At 36.6% G+C, this 23,144-nt stretch overlaps 1 protein-coding gene across 11 annotated transcripts in view; it reads right to left on the reverse strand.

Moving 5' to 3' along the window:
- Positions 1-557: 557 nt before the first annotated feature.
- The window catches only part of EPB41L1 (erythrocyte membrane protein band 4.1 like 1), a 199,366-nt gene continuing 176,779 nt past the window's right edge, over positions 558-23,144 (reverse strand). For 9 of the 11 annotated variants that reach the window (XM_087720344.1, XM_087720346.1, XM_087720339.1 and 6 more), the window contains 11 exons: positions 22,531-22,629; positions 13,250-16,024; positions 12,539-12,646; positions 10,977-11,363; positions 9,215-9,301; positions 8,765-8,845; positions 7,774-7,827; positions 6,601-6,696; positions 5,609-5,689; positions 4,090-4,206; positions 558-3,474 (listed from right to left, as the gene is read on the reverse strand). In XM_087720344.1, the coding sequence (XP_087576470.1) occupies positions 3,466-3,474; positions 4,090-4,206; positions 5,609-5,689; positions 6,601-6,696; positions 7,774-7,827; positions 8,765-8,845; positions 9,215-9,301; positions 10,977-11,363; positions 12,539-12,646; positions 13,250-16,024; positions 22,531-22,629 (3,894 nt within the window). In that variant the 3' untranslated portion in view covers positions 558-3,465. The remainder of the gene's footprint in view (positions 3,475-4,089; positions 4,207-5,608; positions 5,690-6,600; positions 6,697-7,773; positions 7,828-8,764; positions 8,846-9,214; positions 9,302-10,976; positions 11,364-12,538; positions 12,647-13,249; positions 16,025-22,530; positions 22,630-23,144) is intronic. The other 2 variants (XM_087720349.1, XM_087720350.1) reach the window with 2 other exon arrangements.

Here is a 23,144-nt window from a genome sequence, read left to right on the forward strand (position 1 = left end):
ATGGTCATGGTGTTCATCAGCCAATGGTTGTTGAGTTATGGGCTGTTACAGGATTCCTCTAATTCCAGTCCATTTCCTCCTGCTGTTTAATATTGATATGAAACTGTTGGAGTAGGTAATTTGTTGGTTTGTATTGTATTAGTAATCTTTGATCCTTTATCTGGAGATTGTATTTGGATGAGATGAAAGGGATTGAACACAAACAAAACAAAACAGCTGTTTATTAATCAAGGCTCCTTGGCATCTCTGGTGTTAACTATCAATGGAGTGGCATTGGCCCTAAAGAAGGAATCCCATGACTAAGAATTTCTCCTGTTCTCACAGTACTAGAAGAGCTAATAAAAGTCAATGGGGTGGGGTGGGTGGGGTGAGGTATCTTCAATTGTATACCTGTTGTGGCCCAGCCTCACAATAATCCAACACTTCATCATCATCATCTATGTGTAGTACTTGACTTACAACCAATTGCTCAAAGAAAATTTGAAATTCTGACAGGCCCAGTGTAAAGGGTCTCATTTCTCTTTTTCCTAAGAGAAAAGCCACCATGAGCCACAAAATGAGTGAGCATCAGATACATTTATTTCACTTTTATTGAATACAAGAACAGTGAGCACACACGCATACATCACCAAGCACTGAAAGAGGATATGACCGAAAAGGATGGGACAAAAATTGAAATGGGTGGAGGGGTCAGAAGGACAGAAGAATTAATGAAGGAATGACAGCATTTCAGTTGGTTAAGGTGCTTTTCAAATTAAAAAATAATTATGAATCTTTTTAATTCATGCAGTTGCAGGCCAGTTTTAGAATCAAGTTGCGGGATTTGTTGCAAACAAGCAGTTGCATCAACCGTCCCTTTCAATGGAAAGACCCCCTCACCCAAAGAAAGCAGAGTGACCAACTATATCAGATGGCAGCAGAAGGTGGAAGAAACCATGATCTTAAGAGTATGCATGGCTTCCACTTTACCACAAATAATAAATATAATATATATATATTAATATAGATATCTATATATAAGCCACATCTTGCTAGGTAAACAAAAAACTAGTTTTTGTTAATGGCTACCCATCAGTCATGCCGTGGGAAGAATCCAAATCTATTTTAGCTTTCCTTTCCTGTATTTGACAAGAGTTAGATTCTGGTCTTTATATAAATGGGTTTTGAACTAATTTGTTTCCAGAGGTTTTAGTGGCAGATTCATGTATATCAATTCATATAGAAGGAGCAATAGAATGTACTTTATATATACCTAATTTCTGAACTTTGTTTTGAAATTAAAAATGAAATTAAGTTTAGGGGAGGAGGGGGAGAATACTTTTTTTGTAACATTGAGGGGAAAAAACATGATAATGCCACCAAGATTTTTCTTCAGTTTTTGAAATCAGCAGAACAAGATTTTTGTTTTCTACATATTTTATGGGTTTCTACATTTTTTTGATGTTTTGGTTTTATGGCATCACATATTCCAGAAGAATAAAAGGAAACAAAAAATCCTCAAAAAAATCTAAAGAAGAAAATCACTTGGATACATGAAAATTAGAAATGACTCTTACAGCATAAAGTTTATATCTATGCTTTCAGTGTTTAATTAGGACACTCCTACATGCCAAAAACAGATCCAATTTTAAGGAGCCATAATAACAGCCAATGGCCCAGTGTCTCCTACAATGGCAAACAATTTATGATATAAGATACATCCACATTACTCCAATGATTATTACCATTTCCCATTTTTATTTATATTTCCAATTAGAGATAAGAGATGTCATTATCCAATTCACAATATGTAGAAGGAAAAGTATTAACTGTTTCATTTAGATTTGTCTCATTTCTTTCTGCTTTAATTACTCTTGAGGTAATGAAAAGTGGTAAAGGACAATGTCTAGGTTTCATTAATGGCAGAGCAGTTTTATTTAATAGTATCCTTACTCCGGAGCAGTATTTGCTGTTAGTAATTTGGTTCTCTAAGCTTCACAGTTTACTGTGGCAGATGAATGTATCTTCAAGAAACCCATGAATAAATCCTGTTCTGATATAGAATCCCCATATTTAAAGAAGGCAGAGGTGTTCTTTCTCCCTGATAGATATGGTCTCCAAAGTCTCAATCTGACAAAATGAAACCACACGTGAGTAGAACAGGGCAGCCTCTTTGGCAGATTCTCACATTCATGGATGAGAAACTGGAGCCACGTAATCGATAGATTTGGAACCAAACTTTCAAATTTTGAAAAACCGACATGGCATATACAATAACAACTTTGCCCTAAATAAACACTTTGCTCTGAAAGACAGCTAAATAAAGGCCTTGAACAATGAAGCAATTTGATCTCATTCTGTGTGATGACCTTGTGCTCCTCCTAAGCCTGCAGGATGAAGAGACACTGTTAATTGGCACATTTGAGGGATTCTAACCGAGCTGGAGTAACACTGATCCGTTTTGTTGCCTTTGACTCCTTCCATACTGTTGTATGTGTCTTAATCAGTGACAATCACAATTGTGTCACCAAACTCAAGTGAGAGACAACTTCCTCAGAATTCCTCTTTTTCCCCCTATTCTTAGTTTCATGGGATACTGGCATAATCTGAAAGTCTTGTAATACATTAACCATTATCAATCAAATAATAATAATGTGAAAATGTCATTGTCACACTTAGCACTGTTTGTTTTAATATCATTCCCCACCCTCCCCAGTTATATATAATATCCATAACTTAAAAGCACATCAATATGAAATCTCTACAGGCTGCATTTTGTTCAGTGAGAAATCATATACATATCATTTTCCTTTGCTTTAAGTGAAATAAAGTCATAATTATCTTCAGCAGAATAAGACATTAGATGAGAAGAGGAAACATTTAAAAAAGGAAGGACCAATTGGGGAAAATAAAAGAATCCAATGGTGAAGCAACAAAAGTAGCATGGCGTGAAAATAAAGGATGATCACTGCACATCCCAAATTAGAAAATAATAAACAAATTATACAAGTGAATGGATTTTAATTCTTTCCTATCAGGGAATCATTTTGTAATTCTGCTTGTTTTGCTAGTTGATTTCTTGCTTTGTTGCAAAGCATTTTTGCTTTTCCATTCAGTGTGCAACAAATGAATTATGTGTTCTTTAAATGTAACATGCACAATGGTGGTTTATTGTATTAATATTATTACCATCATGATTTTTTTAGATCAGTCAATTCTTCAATTTATTTGAAGAGGTGGTTGGTTTTGCTTGTTGCTGATGTTGCTGTTTTATTCATCTCCAGCATATAGCAGCAGTGCAAGGATGCATTTTGTTTCCTGTATATATAATATATAATATATTTGCTATTCCTTTTTATTTAATATTTTGTCTCTCAACATTATTCTTGCAGCCAGGACGTTCTATGTCTCAGTGAGGAATCCAGCATAAAGGCCCCTTCTTTACTTCAAAGTTAAAATAGATGCCAACTTCTAGAAATACAAAGGTCAAGATTCCTATACAAGGATAAGGAAAATAAGAACATAAATCAATACATACAGTGTCAATCCTTTATCAATATAATACTGCAAGCTTGTTTTGACTTTTGCAATTTAACAGCTTTAGCTATTTTAACAAGACTATATTGTATCAGGTATGAAGTTTTTGCATATTATAGGGCATCCTGGGGTCTATTTTGGGATGTCCCTTATTAGTACAGAACACCATTCACTCGCTTTACTGTATGAAGCCCATGGAAAACATCCTCTATAGGAGGATGTTAATCCATTAGGACCAGACTTTCCAAGCAAAAACGTCTGGTAAGCGTTCAAAATGGCAAGATTCTTAGCCAATTCTCATTCTTTTCAATTAACTTATCCTTAGTTATGAATCTGAATAAAGATACTGCATGGCACAGTTCACAAATTTACCTTACTACAATCAAGATAATTCTTCAATACAAATAGCATCAGCCACATAGTTTTGTTTAAATAGCCATTTTTGAGAGAGCTCGGTGTTGTCTCACTAGAAGGATGCTTGCTTTGAAAGCTACAATCTTCGTATATCATTTACTATTTTACTTGGCTTGTCGAGATCATATTTCTCCACACTTTCTCCATATTTATACCCACCTGAGGCTTCTTGTCCTTTTCTTCTGGAGATGGGTCTGTTTCTCTATATACTACAGCTTTGGTTACCAGCATATCAGGATGCTGCAATTTTGCCTCCTTGATGGCTAAAGCCAAAGCCTATGGAAAGAAAATAATTCACATTCAGTAGTATTTCACTTATGTCACTGGAGGCCAATTTTTGGCTCAGGGGCCTTGAGTAGTCCAATTTCTGCACTTTGCTAGGTCCCTTCCTCAAATTTTGGTAAATCTTTTATATTTGGATAAAGTGTAAGAAGAAACCAATCTTTCTTGGCAATTTTAAAAATGCACTTTTAAAAAGACTATGGGTTTTAGTCTAGGCATATCCCCCCCTTTTTTTATTTCACCATGCCCACATTCCTTCTGGCTCCCAAATCATTCTACAGATCCAAATGCAGCTTCAGTCACCCCAAAATGTGCACATGTAAGAACAAGTGAAAATAATTTTAAAAAAGAATAAGTGAAGGAACACAAATTTATACTTATGAATGACAAAACCAATATCTCTGTTCACACAGATATTCCTAACTATGAATAAGCACAGCTTCACATTGTACTGTAGATCACAGAGACCTACATTTCCCCCCTCTTTCATGGTATTGTGAATTAGGTCTACATACCAGAAGTATATCTATAATAGTATCTAAATTATGCAAATATTATTACACTGTTATCTGTATGTTTATCACTATAACTCGAACAAATTGTAGTGCTTTTAAAGGGCGGGTGTCAAACTTGCTGCGTCATGTTGCCATCATGTGATGCTTCGTAACATTTTTCCCACTCGCAAAACGGGTGGATGTGGCCTGTACGTGACGTATCTGGTCAGCGGGCTGCCAGTTTGTCACCCCTGTCTTAAAGTATTTGCACGCATACGTAAAAGCTGGAAGGTGGATACAAGATCTGCAGTCCCACCTTGTATTTCCTCTGACTTTCACATGTTCAAGCAGAAGAGGGATGAATGTTGTTATAATAACATCCCCGAACATGCAGAGAGTTCTGTATTTGCATCAAAGCATGATAAATACAACATCAGTTCTTCGAGCTAAATATATGGATGTTAGAAACGGTAAAAGGTAAGACAAGTTTTTAGATGAGTACCTGAGCAGGCATGAGCAAGGAAAGATTTGGGGACTGTGATCTTCCTAACCATTTAGTATCAAGGTTGCCCGCAGGTGCATGCAATAATTCTTTCAGGAATTCCGTGCACACACAGGAATTCTAGGACTTGACCTTATTATCCAAATTTCCATTTTTTTTTGTAGCAAAAAACTAAATGAAACTGAAACAGCTTCTATCACACGAAAGAGTCCAATAATACAGATGGGCATATCACTGAATTTCATTTCAGCAGTTAGAGGCCTCTTTCTCAGGCTTCTTCTTACATCTGCCACACACAGCTTTCATTTTTCCTGCCTTCCTATCTTGAATCATAACACCTCCATAAATAAAAAGGACAAGAGTTTCGTTCAACTTCCTAGCTAAAAGCTTCCATTCATACTTGGTCTTGATCCACATCTTCATCCCCCGTTATGATGATTCGCTTTTCTATTCTGGTTTCAGAAAATCCTCCTTTCACAGTCTGGAATAAAAAAGAAAATAAATACTCAGTATGATATTGTAAATCCCATGTCTAAAACTGTTTTAAATGATAGCTTCTGCTTTACTGGGGCATAAGAACTCTGACTAATTTGACACAGGATGCCAAGCTAAGCTTTGCTTAGTCATGATTTGTTGAAAATCAACAATTGGCTATACTGTGGCATACAAACTACAATGCCTAATAAAATAATTATGATTTAGACTGAAATTTATGACATTCCTTTTTTACAAATACTCTCTTGAGAGTAAAAAAATAAGCTACATTTAATTATCGGAGAATCTTAGGTAGCTTGTGACCCACTGGGTCATCCATTCAGAAACTTTTCCTTACTTAAATAGAGAAACAGAATGACTAAGGGTAAAAAAAAAGAAGCAGGAACAGGAACAACTTTTACATTCCTGCCGACTTGACCGCAGCTGATTGTCCTCAGGTAGGGAAGTAGGGAGTGGTCTACCCAGCCTCTGAAGGTCTAGGGTGAGAGTTGTCTGTCTGATCTCCAGTAGCCAATGGAGCGGCCAGCCTACCCAGTCTCAAAGGACTATGGCTGGGCCAGTCTACTGAATTACTGGCTAGAGGCCCAGCAGCATGAAAGCACTGAAGCTATCATCAACGTTCCAAATTTCAGTGCCAAGGGAATTGTGGATATTGGATTTTGAAGTACATTAGCCCATTTGGAGTACAGTAAACTGTTGCCCTAGGATGCCCTATTTTGCCCAGTTAAAGGTTAAAGACACATAAATGTTAATAGTATATAGGTAGATATGATATTTAGAGAGGTACAATGTGCCTCTTATCTAGAATAAATCTTTTCCAAGTTCATTCATGGGAAGTGAGATGTAAGTCTGGGCACTGGAATAAGCTGATATTCTGTGCTCCTGCACTGATCTTACCTTGGTAACATGGGTAGTTGTGGAGGTGGAGAGGGTTTCTGCAGTGGCACCAAAAAGACTGGTGAAGGCTTCTTTGCCAACAGCACCACTGGCAATCTATAAACATATGCAAAATATCCACATCAACAGATTTACAGTTACTCCAAAACAAAAGTCATAGGCATGGTTAAGTTATGAACCCTGATATACTCAGCTTTCTCTAAAACAGTTGTTAAGAAAAAGTTTATATTGCTCCAAAGAAGATCATAATCAATTTTTGAGGACAAATAAATTGGACCTCTTATAGACTGTTTACTTTAAATCAACTTAGTTCTTAGAAATTTGTTTTTAAAAGTTTTGCAAAATCAAAAAAAAAATCATCTTAACAATGTATTCAGCTTTAACATTTCTTATTTGAGCCAGGTACAATTGCAGTTTCTGAAGTCCTACAGCAGTTAGAAGTTTTGAAGCAATTATCTACTTCTTCTTGTCCTTTATAAGGAATTGAAAGAAGATACATTGAAATTACTTATTTACATGAGCTTTGAAATACAGCTTGAATATCCTGCTCTTGTAAATCATTGGGGGGGAGGATATGCATTAAACTAAGTCAATTTATCCAGTTGTTTTCATGTAAATGTTAAATAGGAGGGGACAAAGAGATGAGGTGTGAGGTACTCCATATAGAAGGGTCCTTGAGTTAAACGTCTTCCCCACTACCAATACTGACTAGAACAACTATAGAAAGGGAGTAACTATTGCAAAACAGTGCCTCCCCACTTTCTAAACCTGTCCAGAAGAGTACAAAAATTGTTGGCATCAAAAACTTCTGACACATACAGGACAGACACACCACCCTCATCCCAGTCACTCCAAAAATCATGCACAAATGTAACTAATGCCACCTCAGTTCCATAACCCAGCCTGAATCTTGACTGAAAAGTATCAGGATAAGAGTCCCAGGAAAAGGTCCAGAATCATAATCTTAATGGTATCTGAATAATAATGTTATTTCCTATGTTCCAGGCTGAACTGTGAATGTTCATATTACTGAATGTTCATACTAGGTCCAGTGAAGTATTATCTATCAGACCTACTATTTCTGTTTCAGGTTCTTTCGTGTCTTGTAATTTTATTACTGATTTAGGAAACAAGGATGGGACATTTCCTCAGAAAATATGAACAATGACTTACTGGAGAAATGGAGCGAAGATCTGAAGTGCCTTTTGTAGGTTTGGTACTGTGATCCTGGGGGGAAAAATATTTACACTGCAACTTATGTTTATAGGTCAAAATCAGACAAGGAGGGATAGAGGTTCAAAGACATGAGAAAAAATCCTAAATTTCATCCACTAATTTGTTCAGGGAAATAAAAACACTTATCCTAAAGTATAATCTACTGAAAGCCAACAGGTAAGCAAAATTATCAGTTGGTGGAATTTAGGGTTTCTATCGGGTGAAATTCAGAAGGTTCAGAACCGGTAGCGGAATTTTTGAGTAGTTCAGAGAATTGGCAAATACTACCTCTGGCTGGCCCCAGAATGCTGTGGGAATGGAGATTTTGCAGTATCCTTCCCCTGCCACGTCCAACAAGTCATGCCCACAGAACCGGTAGTAAAAAAAATGAATTTCACCACTGTTTTCTATGCATAACATTTTAATGTTATTCAAAAGATTTAAGGAGTTCCAATATGTTTTGCATCTCTTATGTGATTATTGTCAAACTAGGAATAATCCAATGCTCATTTTAATGAAAATATATCTCATATATTTTATGTCACATTTTAGCAAAGGAATTTGGACTCACTTAAATCTATTAAGGGGCTATTTCAGAGATGGCCAGAACTGACATGCCCCTAGGGTCATCTCTTATGAATATAAGGACCCCCCTCAAGATAAACTGAAAGAGGAAGGAATTGGAAAAAGAACACAATCTTTCATTTTGCCTCCCCTTTGTTATTCAAAATCGGCCAAGAATGGTGGTGGCTACAAGTGGCCAGGAAAGTTGGAAAGGGACTAAGTGCAAAAAGTCTCAAAATGGAACTGAGATGCAGTTGAAGTTACTGTGAATAGCAAGGATAGAAGAGAATCCCACATTCACCCTGTGTCACAAAGGGGCTAAATTGAGAATGCTGCAATGCTGACAAATGGCCTGAAACAAATAAGTTCCATATGAATAACTTACTGAGGTTGTAGATATAGTTTCTGGGCTTTCAGTGTGGGAAGTGGTTACTGCCTCTTTTCCATCTGTAGTGGTACCATCAACCTGAAAAATGAAACAATAACAGTCAATAGAAGTAGATCTATTAAATGCACATTCCATTTAATTCTAAACAAATTAACTAAAATATATTCATATAAGATAGTAAGTTACCTCAATCTAGTCTCCTATTCATATACGTATTATCTTAAAACTTGATTATAGATTGAGCATTTTATGTCTTTAAGTATTTAAAAACAATAACTGGTGTATTTAAGATATATTTATAAAACAAATGGTGAATATATTACTAGTATATGTAAATTATTTTTGCATTAGCAATTTTAGTGGGCTGCTTTGCTTATGGACTTATAAAACACATTTGTGCTTACAGCAGAAATTTGAGTGTGCAATAAAGTAACAGTTGTAAGTTACCTGTGTAATTTCTGTTGTACCAATTCTGTGTTGCACAGAGCTGTCTGCTTCCACTTTCTTTACAATTTCTGATTTCTGATTGAAGGACTATCAAAGAGATTAAAAAAAGGATGACAATCCAACTATTGTTAATTAATGACAGAAACGGCTGTTTTGTGAACAGTCTTTTTCCTGTCCAAAAATATGCATTGTTAATTCTCATTTTGTCAGATGTCATGGTTAATCAAATAATTCTTGCTGATTTAAGCTCAAGAATTTTACTCCAGAGAACATATTTGATAATAAAGGATTGACTGAAAGTGTACAAACTAGATCATATGTTATTTCTATGAAGATTATAATCTGGAAAACTGGAATTAAAATTAAAACTGGCAAGAAAGCAAAGAACTCCAACAATTTGTTGTTTAGTGAATAGTTTTAGAGTCCTGTTTTTGAATATAATCTACCCATTTCAAATGCAATTTCACTAACTATAGTAACAAAGATTAAGCCAGTCTTGCTCTTATAAATCCATGACATTTGCCTAATATTAGAATTTTTCATTATTTCTCCCGTATGTTTTCTTCCATCTCTGACCTTTGTGTTAATCAATTTGGAAAGACAATTATTTTAACAGTAGAGTATCTGCTTTTTGATTTTTACAATAATACAATAGCAGAGTTGGAAGGGACCTTGGAGGTCTTCTAGTCCAACCCCCTGCCTAGGCAGGAAACCCTATACTGTTTCAGATAGATGGCTATCCAACATCTTCTTAAAGACTTCCAGTGTTGGGGCATTCACAACTTCTGGAGGCAAGCTGTTCCACTGATTAATTGTTCTAACTGTCAGGAAATGTCTCCTCAGTTCTAAGTTGCTTCTCTCCTTGATTAGTTTCCACCCATTGCTTCTTGTCCTACACTCAGGTGCTTTGGAGAATAGCCTGACTCCCTCTTCTTTGTGACAACTCCTGAGATATTGGAACACTGCTATCATGTCTCCCCTAGTCCTTCTTTCTATTAAACTAGACATACCCAGTTCCTGCAACCGTTCTTCATATGTTTTAGTCTCCAGTCCTCTAATCATCTTTGTTGCTCTTCTCTGCACTCTTTCTAGAGTCTCCACATCTTTTCTACATCGTGGCGACCAAAACTGAATGCAGTATTCCAAGTGTGGCTTTACCAAGGCATTATAAAGTGGTATTAACACTTCACATGATCTTGATTCTATCCCTCTGTTTATGCAGCCTAGAACTGTGTTGGCTTTTTTGGCAGCTGCTGCACACTGCTGGCTCATATTTAAATGGTTGTCCACTAGGACTCCAAGATCCCTTTCACAGTTACTACTGTTAAGAGAATGAGAATAGCCAATTGTCATTTAATTCAGTTATGATGTTCATTTTTAGTTATTTTATACATAAATACCAAGCATATTTAATACACATATTATTTGTTGAATTCATGCAACAAAGAGAATACACAAATACAATACATCCAATACAATGGAGCAGCCAGGCAAATGCAGTTGGTTAAAGTGTGATGTAACTTCATGATTAAAGGAATCACAAATGCCCTCAGAGGACAAACATGCATTTGAATGTCAGAAACAATCATGCAGACAAGACAGTCACATTTATGAAGGTAAAATGTTTTAAAAGGCTAATAAGAAATGGATATGTTCTTCCAAATATGAGACGGACACCTGATCAAGCGGTGCAAATGCCAAGACAGACACTACTGAAATGAAGACATTTAGACACATCTGTGCATTGTGTCTTCTTTTGTACCTCTTCTGGGGTTACATGATAAACCTTATCTTCATCCATTGCATCACCATCTTCCTTGGGAGCTGATCTGTCAGTTTCCTCAGTAGAAATCTGACCCTCTGCTTCTCCCTCACTCTTTTCCTTATCAAGCTCAGGGAGACTCCGTGAGAAATCTTCAAAGGCTGCACTTTGGTAGTCACCAATGATGGTGAAGTCCACCTCAGCCTCGAGGCTGGAAGTTGAGCTGACAGTAATGCTGGAGCACTTGCGCTCGATGGCCAAATGGTTGTCCTTCAGGAAGACCGAGTCTCTCTCCTGGTCCTGATCTTCGTCCCCGGTATCACTTTCAGGAGCCCTGTGCCGAGGCATCTTAGATTTCTCCTCTGTGCCCTCCCTCAATCCCGCTCTCTGAATGAGACAAAAGGGAGGAAAGAAGCTAAGGCTCTAAGCACTGAATGGCAGATGGTAGCCATCAGAAGCAATGAAACAGAAAGAAAGAGTGAAGAGAAGCTTCAAACAAAGGGTGTCAAACACATCCCAAAAAATGATCACCAAAACTCGTCTCACAGCAAATTCTCTACAGGGAGGAGACAAGGTAAAAATATTGTTTCGTTCTACTTACAAAATCGCCAGGAGGAAATAAAATTGTGATTTTTGAAAATATCAATCCAGATAAATGATTGGATATTTTATAGGTAAAGGAGGTTTGTGCAAAAGAGCAAACGTTGTAAGATATTTAAAAAGAAATTCAGACAATCGCTGATTGTTAGGATAGAAAACATTATAAAGGAGGGGAAAAGAAGAAAAGAAGAAATAGGGGGGGAAAGTTTAAAACGAAAAAGGTGAAAGCTAAGATTGAATCTTTGCACATATTGCAGGAAAGAGCATTTGTCAATTTCACTGAGATCTAGTCAATATGTTTTTTTTCTGGACCTTTATTATGTATACCTCACTTCAGTTTTTACAAGGGCTTATCTGTCCTGAGGCAACGTAACATTTGGATGAAAAGAGCTTGTGTTGTGAGTGCTCTCATCTTGTGGCTGAGAAGCCATCAGAGTAAGCATGTTTTAATGTTCTCCAAGCAGGATTTTAATCAGTGTAATTGACAAGAAAAATCAGAACAAAAGAGATGTATCTTAAGCTCTTCTTTGAGGGCTACACATATACCTCTCAACTGCATTACAGTGATTACTCAGTCAGGCCCAATGGTTGTTTTTCAGAAAAATATTAAAATATCATAGAATTATTCATTCACAGAAAAATCTCTGTTAGATTTTTCTGAGCCAAAAATAATTTAATTCAATGAATAGGAGCCCCACTGAAATAAATATTGCCTTTTGTCCAGATTCTGGCATGTTCAGAGGTATGAGAAAAGATATTTGAAACACAGATAGGAATATATTTATATATATTTATATATACAAGCATCAAATATATCTACATAAATAAATATATATAATTATACAAATATATATATAGCAGCTCAGTAAGCAAGGAGAAGGGGTGGTGGTGCATGGCTCGCCAACACTTAGGTTGAGCTTTTACACCACAAACACAAGCAGTTAGTAAAACAGGACTGAGACCTGAAGGGCCACTGGAGGAGCAGCCTTTAAACTCTCTTCTTTCGGAAAGGCTTTTACTGATAGGCCTGACAAATCCTTTTCTTCCCAAGTTTGTTCTTGAAATTTGCTCTAGATTAGAGAAAAGGGATTAGTTTTATGGAGCAGAAAGGAGTTTAACTACTAACTTTACTGGAGCAATGTGAAGCTCTTTGGTCTGTCAGCCAGCCACTAGCTTGTCAAGAACAGAAAGAGAAGGAGAGCTCACAAGCCAAGCCAGAAAAGGGATCAACATTAAAAAGATGCAAAAAAGGAGGAAGCTGGAAGCATGAGAATGTGGCTGCTAGGGGTGTGCATGGGGGTATGGTTAAGGTATAAAGCTCTAGGCATGTCATCCCCTCCCACCCTACCATTGAGCAATTCCATTCATAGTACTCTTGACTAGTTTCAACTTAGCAGCTGGCATTCTCTAGGTAGCCAAATCTTTAGAAGTTTTCTCCCTTTCTCTCCCTCTCTCTCACACAGAAACACTTCAAAAGCTGATGAGCTGCCTGGGCCAGGAGGTTTGCATTCAGTAACTGAGCCAGGTCACACACACATACAGAAAGGACAAGGGATGCAAGCAGCAGTTTTCAATCAATGGCCATGTTTAAAGCCATGGCACATGATGCATAAAGACGTGTCACACAACATGCTTTATGAACTTTCCAATGGGACAGTTCATGTGGGAGTTACCACAGCTTCTGCCAAAGTGATTTCACAGCCAGAATCAGGAGAAGCCAGTTCAGCTTCTCTTTCTCCTCCTTGCTCAGATCCAAGAGAAATATCTTCCTTCCAAGATGACAGCTGAGATGGTTCTCCCTCACTTGTGCCTTGATTTTCAGCGAGGTAGACCATGTCTGATGTCCCTCCAGGGTCTTTTGTTTTGCCATCTGAAGGTTGCAAAGCCACTATTAATTTTGCACAGCTGTTTTCCAAAAATGTATCTTTGTGTAGTTCTATGTTTGATGAATCTTTTGGTATCTCACTGCCTGGACAACTATCGTGGAATCCTGTTAAGGCAACATCTGGTTCATCAGAAAGTGAGCTGTACATTTCACCTTGTTCAAACATCCTAATTCTAGAAGCTACGGAGTTTTCTTTATTTGTTGCACTCTTATGCTCAATGAAATCCTTTGAGCTCTCTGTGGATGAATCTGCATCCTTATGCTTTTGAGATGAAGCTGTGCTATACCCTATGAGCTTGAGTTGTTCTAGATTGGGTTTTTGTTTATTATGTGTAGTTTGCACAGATTTCAGGTCCTGCTTTATAGCATGAAGAGGTTGTGAACATTCTTTGTTCCATTCAGGTGACCCAGTCTTAACAGACTGTGTAGTGTCAAGTTCCTCTTTTAAAAATAAATGACCTTCCAATTCTGAAGGTTTAGAAACAACTACAGAGGCAGGCTTTAATAATATTGTATCCCTAGACGGCTGCTTCAAGCCAGAGGTTGTACCCTGAACTACTTCATCTAGATTTAAAGTTAAAACGATATCCTCTGACTTTGCAGTATTATCTTTGGTCAGCTCATTCATTTCACAGAGCTTATCTTTACCTAAGTCCTCCCATTCTGGAATATTATTCTTAGCCACCTCTTCTAATTTTGGGAGTTCCACTGATTCTTGGAATTTATATTTAGCTATCCCATTTAATTTATGAGACTCGTTTCGGTCATACTCTTCAGTCTCGGAGGATTCATATTTAGCTGTTTCTCTACATTCTGACATATTATGTGAATCTGATGGTTTATTTTTAGTTGAATCTTCTGACAGGGTAGACTTATCTTTTGTCATCGGAGCCTGTTCACTAGAATTAACAAAGGCTCCACCTTCCATATCTTGTTTGTTTATGGCTGGACTTTTCAATTCAATACTTTCATCTTTGGCTAATAGCTCTGAGTCAGGAAGTTCATCTTTGGTGGAATCTTCAGATCTGATGTATTTACTTTGGACTAGTTCCTGACCTTCTGATAATTTGTTCTGAAGAGGCCAGTTTGAATCTTGAGTCTGTTCTTGGGCTAATTTTTCTGTTTTTCCTTCTTGCGATATATGTGAACCTCTAGTTGAACTTTCTGAAGAACAGGAAAGCTGATTGTGTGAGGCAATCATGGTGGAGTCCATAAATTCTATGGCTTCCATCTGAAGAAGTATTTGAGTAGCTTCCATTTCTTCTAACTTATTTCTTTTGCTTTGATTTTCTGAAGTTTTTAATATTATGCTCTGTGTTCCTATGGCAGTATCAGCCTCCTTCTTATCATATTCTTTTTTCCCTTCTGGAGGACTGCTGTTATATGTTTCATCCACTCCTTTTTTATGTTCGTAAGAAGGATAAGCTGTTGCCTCTTTGGTGGAGAATCCAGATTGTAACTGAGGCACTGATAATGGGATTATGGAATCCTTTCCATAGGCTTCATCTGTCGAAGAAAATGCACTGCATTTCTGATCATCTTTGATTCCATAATCATCTGACTCTATAGGCACACCTTCCCCTGAAATGGATGAATGAACTTTTTTTTCATTTGAAGACTGCTTAATAGAGTGTACGTTGTTGTCATCTGCAGTCTCGGACTGCTCTGACTGAAGAATTGTTTCGCTGATGTCTGACATTCCTTCACAATATGTGGATAAGGGGAATGGAAGCACATTTTCTCCCTCTCTCTTTCCTATAACTGGGGCAAGACTAATGCTCTTCTGTTTTTCTATTTCACTTTCTTGCCTCGTTTCAAAGGCACAATTCTTTTTTTGGTCAAGCATTTCCTTGGTCTCATCATTTGTTTCATCTGTTTCTTCAGAATCCAAATAGATGATCCGTTCGGCAGCAGAGGATCCTGTCTTATCGCTTAGTTTCACCTTAGTTTTAACTGAGTCAGAATCTGAGGTATCCTGAAGAACTTCCTTTTCTGATAATTTCAAGGAAGTCCTATGTTCGCTTATTAGAATTCTGTTTTCTTTTTTGGGAGATTCTGGATGAACAGAGGCACATGTTGGTCCGTCTTCAGATTGGTGCAGGCCAGTAGGTTGCATATTTTCAGTGGAGGCTAGCACCACATTCTTTATTTTGTCTTTCTTTTCTTCTTTTTTCTCAGGTTCAGAAGAAACAAACAGTGCTGCCTCCGTTTTATTGCTTTTTTCTTCTCTTTCCCCAGGAAGCTTTTCTGTCTTAGAAGATTTTTTTCTGTAATCTTTCTCATTCTTATCATCGTCGAAAAATGCTTCAAAATCTTCTGGACTGGCTATCATTTTGGCTTTTCTGTGGACCTTTATTTTGCTTCCCTCATTTGCTTTCACCTCTTGCTTTGTTGCTGCCTTGTCTACCCCTACTGCAGTGGGCTCTTTTGAGAAGTCCAAATCTGTTTGGTTTCCTGAGGCACCTGCGCTTGATTCTTCCTTCTGGGTCTTAATAATTTGTTTTAGTGCTAGCTCTTCCAGCCCAGAAGTTCCTCTTTCTATAAAAACCCAATGCTCTGAATCCTGCATTGTAATTGGAGCAAGAAAAATTAGCATTAAACATAAGTTACTCAAATAGATGATAATTAAATAGATAACAAAGATCCTGATGCAGCATTCATGCATTATTGCACAGGAAACAAGTACCTAAATCTTTCCTTTATCAACTGGATGGTATAACATCTCAAACCTGAGATCAATTGAGAATTAAATTTTAACAAGTACGTTTTGTCCTTTTCTAGTTACAAACATCTAAAAATGTGCCTAACATCATTGTAACAGTATAAATTTATTACTGTATTTTAAAACAAACATTTTTGACCAATTGTGCTCTGGTATTTTGAATTAAATGATTTCAGAGAACTCTGATAAGTTTTCTAGATTCATATTTTTAATGAGAAATGAAAAAGAGTCAGGTTTTGGAAATGAACAACAGTACTTTTATAGCTGCTTTGCATTCTGTTGAAGCTGTATATGGTTTCAAATTATTTGATTGTCTAAGAAATACATTGGAGTTTTTGAAAGGAGGTTTTTAATTACAGGTATGTTTACAGCAGAATTTTCTGATGGCAAATAAATGCATTTATGCATCTACTTCTTAATTATATGATATACCAAAATGCTGTAAATCAATTATAGTTTAATTATTTGAATGTCAAAGTTCAAATATAATAGAGACTCATCAATGCATTTAGCATCAATTTAACTATAACAGTTTCTTTTTACACTGTTACATTAATATGAACACCAAGGGATTTTATATGCATATCCTAATCTTATTTGGGGTGTTGACACTAATTTGGCTCATAAATAACAGAAAATAAATAAAATAAATAAAAACAAACTAACTGAAATAGGATATATAGGTTAATTATATTTAAATTAAGCCCCACTTAAATTATATACTGAGTAAACAGGTCAACTTAAACTGTAACAGTCATTGGATGTGTTTTTGGATTTCTCCAGAGGCTTCCTTGTACATCATTTTCAAAACAACTGTGCAAACCTACAGGAAATTATCAGATCAAAGAGAATCCCTTTAATCCACTGAATCAAAAAAAATTTTTTTTTAATGAAAGCATTTTGAAAAATTGCACTAAAATAACAAACAAAATGGAAGAAGATATTTTGCAAAACTATATTATATTATACATATGTATGTATGTATATGTATATCACAGTTATATATTACAATTAGAGCTTAACATGATATTCCACTTCACTGAGAAAATCTGAATAAAGTCATCAATTTATAAGAAGCAAATTTTTATCCAAACCAATTCAGTTGAGGGGAGGGGACCAGTCTGGTTTAGAATTAGGAAGACAACATTAAGAAAGTAAGTAAAAACTGCAACACCAATCTTTTTTTGCTTAAGAAAATAAAGTGTTCAACAGAGCAATAAGAAGCCTGGAATATATTACATGAAACAGCAGTACCAAACTGCTTGAATCAGTGTTTCTCAACCTCTGCAACTTTAAGGTGTGGGGACTTTAATTCTCAGAATTCCCCAGCCAGCATGGGAGTTGAAATTTATATAACTTAAAGGTATAGAGTTAGGAAACTTTGTTTTAAATAATAATGATGGTTTGCAGTTATTGGATGCTGTGTGTTATTTAGACCCATCACCACCATAGCACACTCAGCTAAAATTAAGTCATCTCTATGTAACAAACATATGTAAAGAGCAAATACTGAGAATAGTGGTAGAAAAATGAAGAATAACAGAGAATTAGATTGTTACTCTTATGTACTTTGCTTTAAAATGATAACACTAGCCTGCATTCTTTACTAAATAAAAACATTTTTATCTTCTTAAAAGTGTTATTGATGGTTAATGCATAAGATGAAAAATGCAATAATAGAATCTTGAGGGCAGGATCACAAAGACCTACAATTTGCAAATCTTCCAATTGTGACTCTAATATCATGTGCCATGCTGTGATATATAACCAACAACCTAACAGGTACATTATACCACAATTCACTACTGTAAGGGAAGCTTGGCACTCTCATTATTTCATCTGTTAGACGCTACTTCTAATATTTCTATTAGTATTCATCTAATACTACTAATAATAATCCTAATCCTAAAACTTCTGATTCTAGTTTCTTTTGCTTCTCTAAAACAACCACAAATAATTATACAGAGTATGGAACGATTCCATAATCCTAAGTAGCCATCTATATTTGTCTAAAAGGATATTGTTAATTTTTTGGGTAAAGCAACTTCCTGCCGGCTTCCCACAATCAAACTCAATGGGGAAACTGGCAGGAAGTTGCAAGCCCCAAGTTTGGCAGGCAGATAAGTGGCTGCTGCCCAGTGGAGGAGGATGTGAGGGAGTGAGCGGGAAGATCAGGGAAGGTGTGTGGGAGTGTGGGAGAATCAGGGTGCAAGTCAGGAAGGGTGTGCAAGGCTGGATGAGACGTGCAGCACAAAACAGAGAGAATGCACAAGAATGTGCAAGTGACTAATATGGTGCAGAAGACTTACCTCAGTGACTTGCAACCTTCCCTGCAGGCTTCCCCATTGACTTTCTGGGGAAGCCATGAGGAAAGAATTCAAATAGCAATTATATGAGCCCCAGTTTCTGTTGTTAACCAAATTCCACAGTCATTAAGAAAGACAACTTCCTGCTAGTTTCCCACAACCAAAGTCACTTGGGGAAGCCAGCAGGCAAGTGGCGGCTGCTGGGTGAAGGAGAGTGCAAGGGCAAGTGTAAGAGGCATAGTGTAAGTTGGGGAGGAAGCACGAGAGTTCAAGGGGGTGCATGAGAAGTACAACATGGGTCAGGAAGAGCGCATGGGGTTTCCGAGTGGCCGGCATGGTGAGGTAGGGGAGACTTACCCCAGTGACTTCTGACCCTCCCTTTCAGCTTTCCCATTGGCTTTCTGGTGAAGCCGACAAGGAAGGTTGCAAATAGCGATCACATGATCCTGGGGTACTGCAACTAGTTGTAAGTGCTAACTGGTTGCCAAGTTCCCAGAGCATGATCATGTGACCACAGGGATACTGAGATAGCTGGAATTCCAAAGACTGGTCTTAACCACCATTCGTTCAACATCATCATAACTTTGAATGTCGCTGAACGAATGGGCCTAGGTTGAGGATCTCCTGCAATTAAAAACAAAGTGAATTTAGAGTAAACACAGTACTTCCTGGACTAGTTACATGGATATGCCCAAACTATCAAGTTCATAGGAGAATCTGATAAATTATATTACTTTATTTTTACATTTTTAAACATGCAAAAGAAGCTACAAGTATTATAGAATGATGTACCAAGCTATAAAAATATTATATAAAATATACCCTAATATTAAAATTCAATTTTGCTTTGCATTAAAGCATTTTATATTAAGCACAAATTAATCTACAGGTAATCCTCCACTTACGACCACAAAGGAGCCCAAAATTTCTATTGCTAAGCAAGACAGTTGTTAAGTGAGTTTTGCCCCATTTTTCAAACTTTCTTTCCAGAGTTGTAAAAAGAATCACTGCAGATGCTAATTTAGTAACACGGTTGTTGAGTGAATCCGGCTTCCCCATTGATTTTGCTTGTCAGAAGGTCACAAAAGTGGATCAAATGACCCTGGAACACTGCAACTATCATAAATATGAATCAGTTGCTAGGTGTCCAAATTTTGATCTAGTGACCATGGGGATGTTGGAATGGTTGTAAGTTTGTGAATTGGTCATAAGTCACTTTTTTCAGTGCTGTTATAACTTGAAACAGTCACTAAATGAGTGGTTGTAACTCAAGGATTACCTGTATTTCTATTCAGGATATGTTTTTAGAAATAATACTATGCAATTAATCTGTGTAAAACCATCCCAAACTTGCATATTTATATACAGGTTTTTATATCATTAAATGTTCAGATCTATAGTGAGCTACAAATACATAACAAAGAACTGCATTGCAACATCTAAATGCTGCAAAATTATTTAAAAACTAAATTATTATCCAAACATTAATTTTATATGTGTGGTCAAAGAAATTCATACAAGAATTAATATACATTCCTATCTCAATTGATAGAAATATAAGTTATTTTCTTCCATATTTCATAACTTTGAGAAAAAAACCACAGATAAGATGTATGTTACTTATCTTTATTCAATTATATATGCTTATATAATTAAACTGTGTATCTTAACTTTGTAATTGAAACTGACAGTTGTCTTGGGTGCAAATAGTTGGTCAGTCCTAGTAAATTAAATAACAGCATATATAGTGGCAGTTTTAAATGATAATTTGAATTATTGTTGTCTTAATGTACATGCTTAGCTACAGCTATGTTTTATGAACCACAATCACCAAGTTCAGAAATTATACTAAGCTAAAACAAAGCATATTCTGACATAGTATGTATGAACCAAATCAATATCAATGTTCTGTGAAATTTGGTAGGTACTAATTTTTTGAAGGACAGATTTAATAACAATGACCAGTTTCTTTTGATTTTGGCTTAGTATGATTGAGAATCATGTAACTGTAATTTGGGAAAGAGGTTTAAAAATCTTGATTTAGCAATGTGTGTGCACAAAACAGATTAAAGCAGTTTAGCTGCTAAGTAGTCCATAGTGTAGTTGTTGATTCCACTGCTCTATAATACAACTTTTGACCAGAGTGATATTATTAAAGCTCTATGTGTTTCTTTCAGACGTGGGGGAAGGGGACATCTCCATCTATGCCATAAACCACAATCAGAACTCACAAAAGTTGTCAATTGCATACTTTCAATTCTAAGATAGGCTGCAATGCTTATGATAGACGGGAAATCTACCGTAGCTTTCATTATGCTGCCTTTGGAAATAAACACTGGACCAGAACACAACATCCTATTTCAAAATCTGTGCCATAATATCACTGCCATGCCACAATTGACACAAGCCACTATATTTGACAGCAGGTGAAATGACAGTCTTCTAGCTACTCTATATTGCTGTACTTCTGTTTAAGTCTATGCACCAAAATTTTAACCACATCTCTTATTTTTTATAACCTACTTGGATTATAAAAATGAATGAGACAATATCTGTCTGGAAATGTAAGATTTAGCTTTTGTTGTTGTTAATAGGACAATTCAGAAAACAGAACAGCCTTGCTGTATTGCGGTAAGGCTGTTCACTGCCTCTGCCACCAGATGTCTCAGATTTTATTTGTCTGACTACAATACCACTGTAGATATAACACCTCTGTGGTTAAGTATATGAACAACAAACTGACCAAAATGGATGTCTCCTTGAATGAAGAAAGGTCACAATATTTGTATGCTTGAACTATTCAAGTGTTTCTAAAGCATTTGTTATATTAATACTTTTGCATTTGGTAGCATTGGCCAAATTTGGAATAATGTTTTATTGTATTTCAGTTCTCTGCAGAAGAATTTTCTTTGTTGTACAGGCTTATACATATCCACAAAGAGCTGCTGTATTCCTTGAAAGATGCTGAGTATCTTTTTAAATGAAATCCACATACCATAGCTTTTAATTGTGTCCAGAGATACTGTATATCTAAGTCAGATCATCAGTCTGGCAAAAGTTCCTCAGAATTCAGACAATATTTAATAAACCTACACTCACAACTTTTTTTCAAAGCAAACTGGTCTACCCTTGCTAAATTAGGTCTTAGTCCTATATTCCAGGGGTCTCTAACCTTAGCAACTTTAAGACTTGTGTTCAACTCTCAATTCTGGGAGTTGAACTCCATAAGTTTTAAAGTTGCCAAGGTTCGAGACCCCTGCTATATTCTATTACAATGGCCAATCAAATGCCTCTACCCAATCTGCAGGAAAGAAATGGAGGCATAAATCTCTCCTTTTGTTTCCCTTCAACTGTTATTTGGATGCATGCTGCTATCCACAATTGAAAAACTTGAAAAGCAAAAAAAGAGGTAAATGTAATTTGCAGAGCTCACTATGGATTCTTGTACCTCCATTAACTAGGAAATGAATACAGTATCACCTTATCTTTCACTGAAGCACATTTTGGTACAGTTTTCAAATACTGGTGGACTTTCCCGAAACGCTGACATCAAAATCATTTGGAGATTTAAAGGCTGAATATAATATTTTGCAATAATTCACCATTTTTCCAGCATTCCTAGTAGTTTAGATATAGTCAGATGTTATTGTTTCAGATAAATTCTAAATGAACCCCTGATTAAATGAACTTGGTTCATCAGGTTGATTGATCAACTGCCATGAATACAAGCCTTAAACAACAGTAAAAACTGCATCCTACTGATTTCAAAAGATCTGAGGCCTTCTAAGAGCTCAACCCTTACTAAGTATGAGTAGCATTATAGCCTACATCAGAGGTGTCAAACATGTGGCCCATGGGCTGGATGTGTCACCCACTGTCCACGCCCACGCCAAGTTTAGCGAAGGGAGGAAAAGTCGTGAAACGTCACGTGGCGATGCCATGATGAGTTTGACACCCCTGGCCTACATCTACTTCTAGGAACGGAAACAAAAAGAAAAGCAGATATAGAAAAGAGAGAGAAATTGAAAGGGTGGTGATAACCTCAGGAGAAGAAACAAGGCTTTTCTGTATAAAAGATTCCATGATTAAGGCAGCTCCATGTTCAGATGACAGATCCTCTGGAGAATCCTCTTCTGACATCTATTTCAGCAGGGGAAACCCAAGACCCCCCGGGCAAAGAGATAGAAACAGAGAAAAGAGACAAGGGAGACACAGAAAAAGAAGCAGTAAATAAAGTATGGAGAATCACTCTATTTCCTGTGCATTTACTCTGAGCTAATCCTTTATCTAACTTTTTAGGAAAGGATTCTTTCTTTCAACTTCCATCTCCCCTCTGATAGCAATACAGGCTAGTCCGTGACTTACAACCCATTTTTAGTGACTATTCAAAGTTACAACGACACTGAAAAATATGACTTACAAACCAATCCTCGCACAGTCCCATAGTCATGTGATCAAAATTTGGTTGCTTGGCATCCAGTATGCAATTACAATGGTGCAGCATACTGGGGACATGTGGTAGTCATTTATGATCTTTCTAGCCAGCTTCTGGCAAGCAAAGTCAATCAGAAAAGCCAGACTTGCTTAAAGATCACATGATTGACTTAACAACTGCAGTAATTTGCTTAATAACCATAGTAAACAGATCGTAAAAT

Source organism: Thamnophis sirtalis, unplaced genomic scaffold (assembly GCF_051295495.1).
Source record: "Thamnophis sirtalis isolate CommonGarterSnake01/CBP01778 unplaced genomic scaffold, rThaSir2_p1.2 scaffold_7, whole genome shotgun sequence".
Taxonomy (NCBI): Eukaryota; Metazoa; Chordata; class Lepidosauria; order Squamata; family Natricidae; genus Thamnophis; species Thamnophis sirtalis.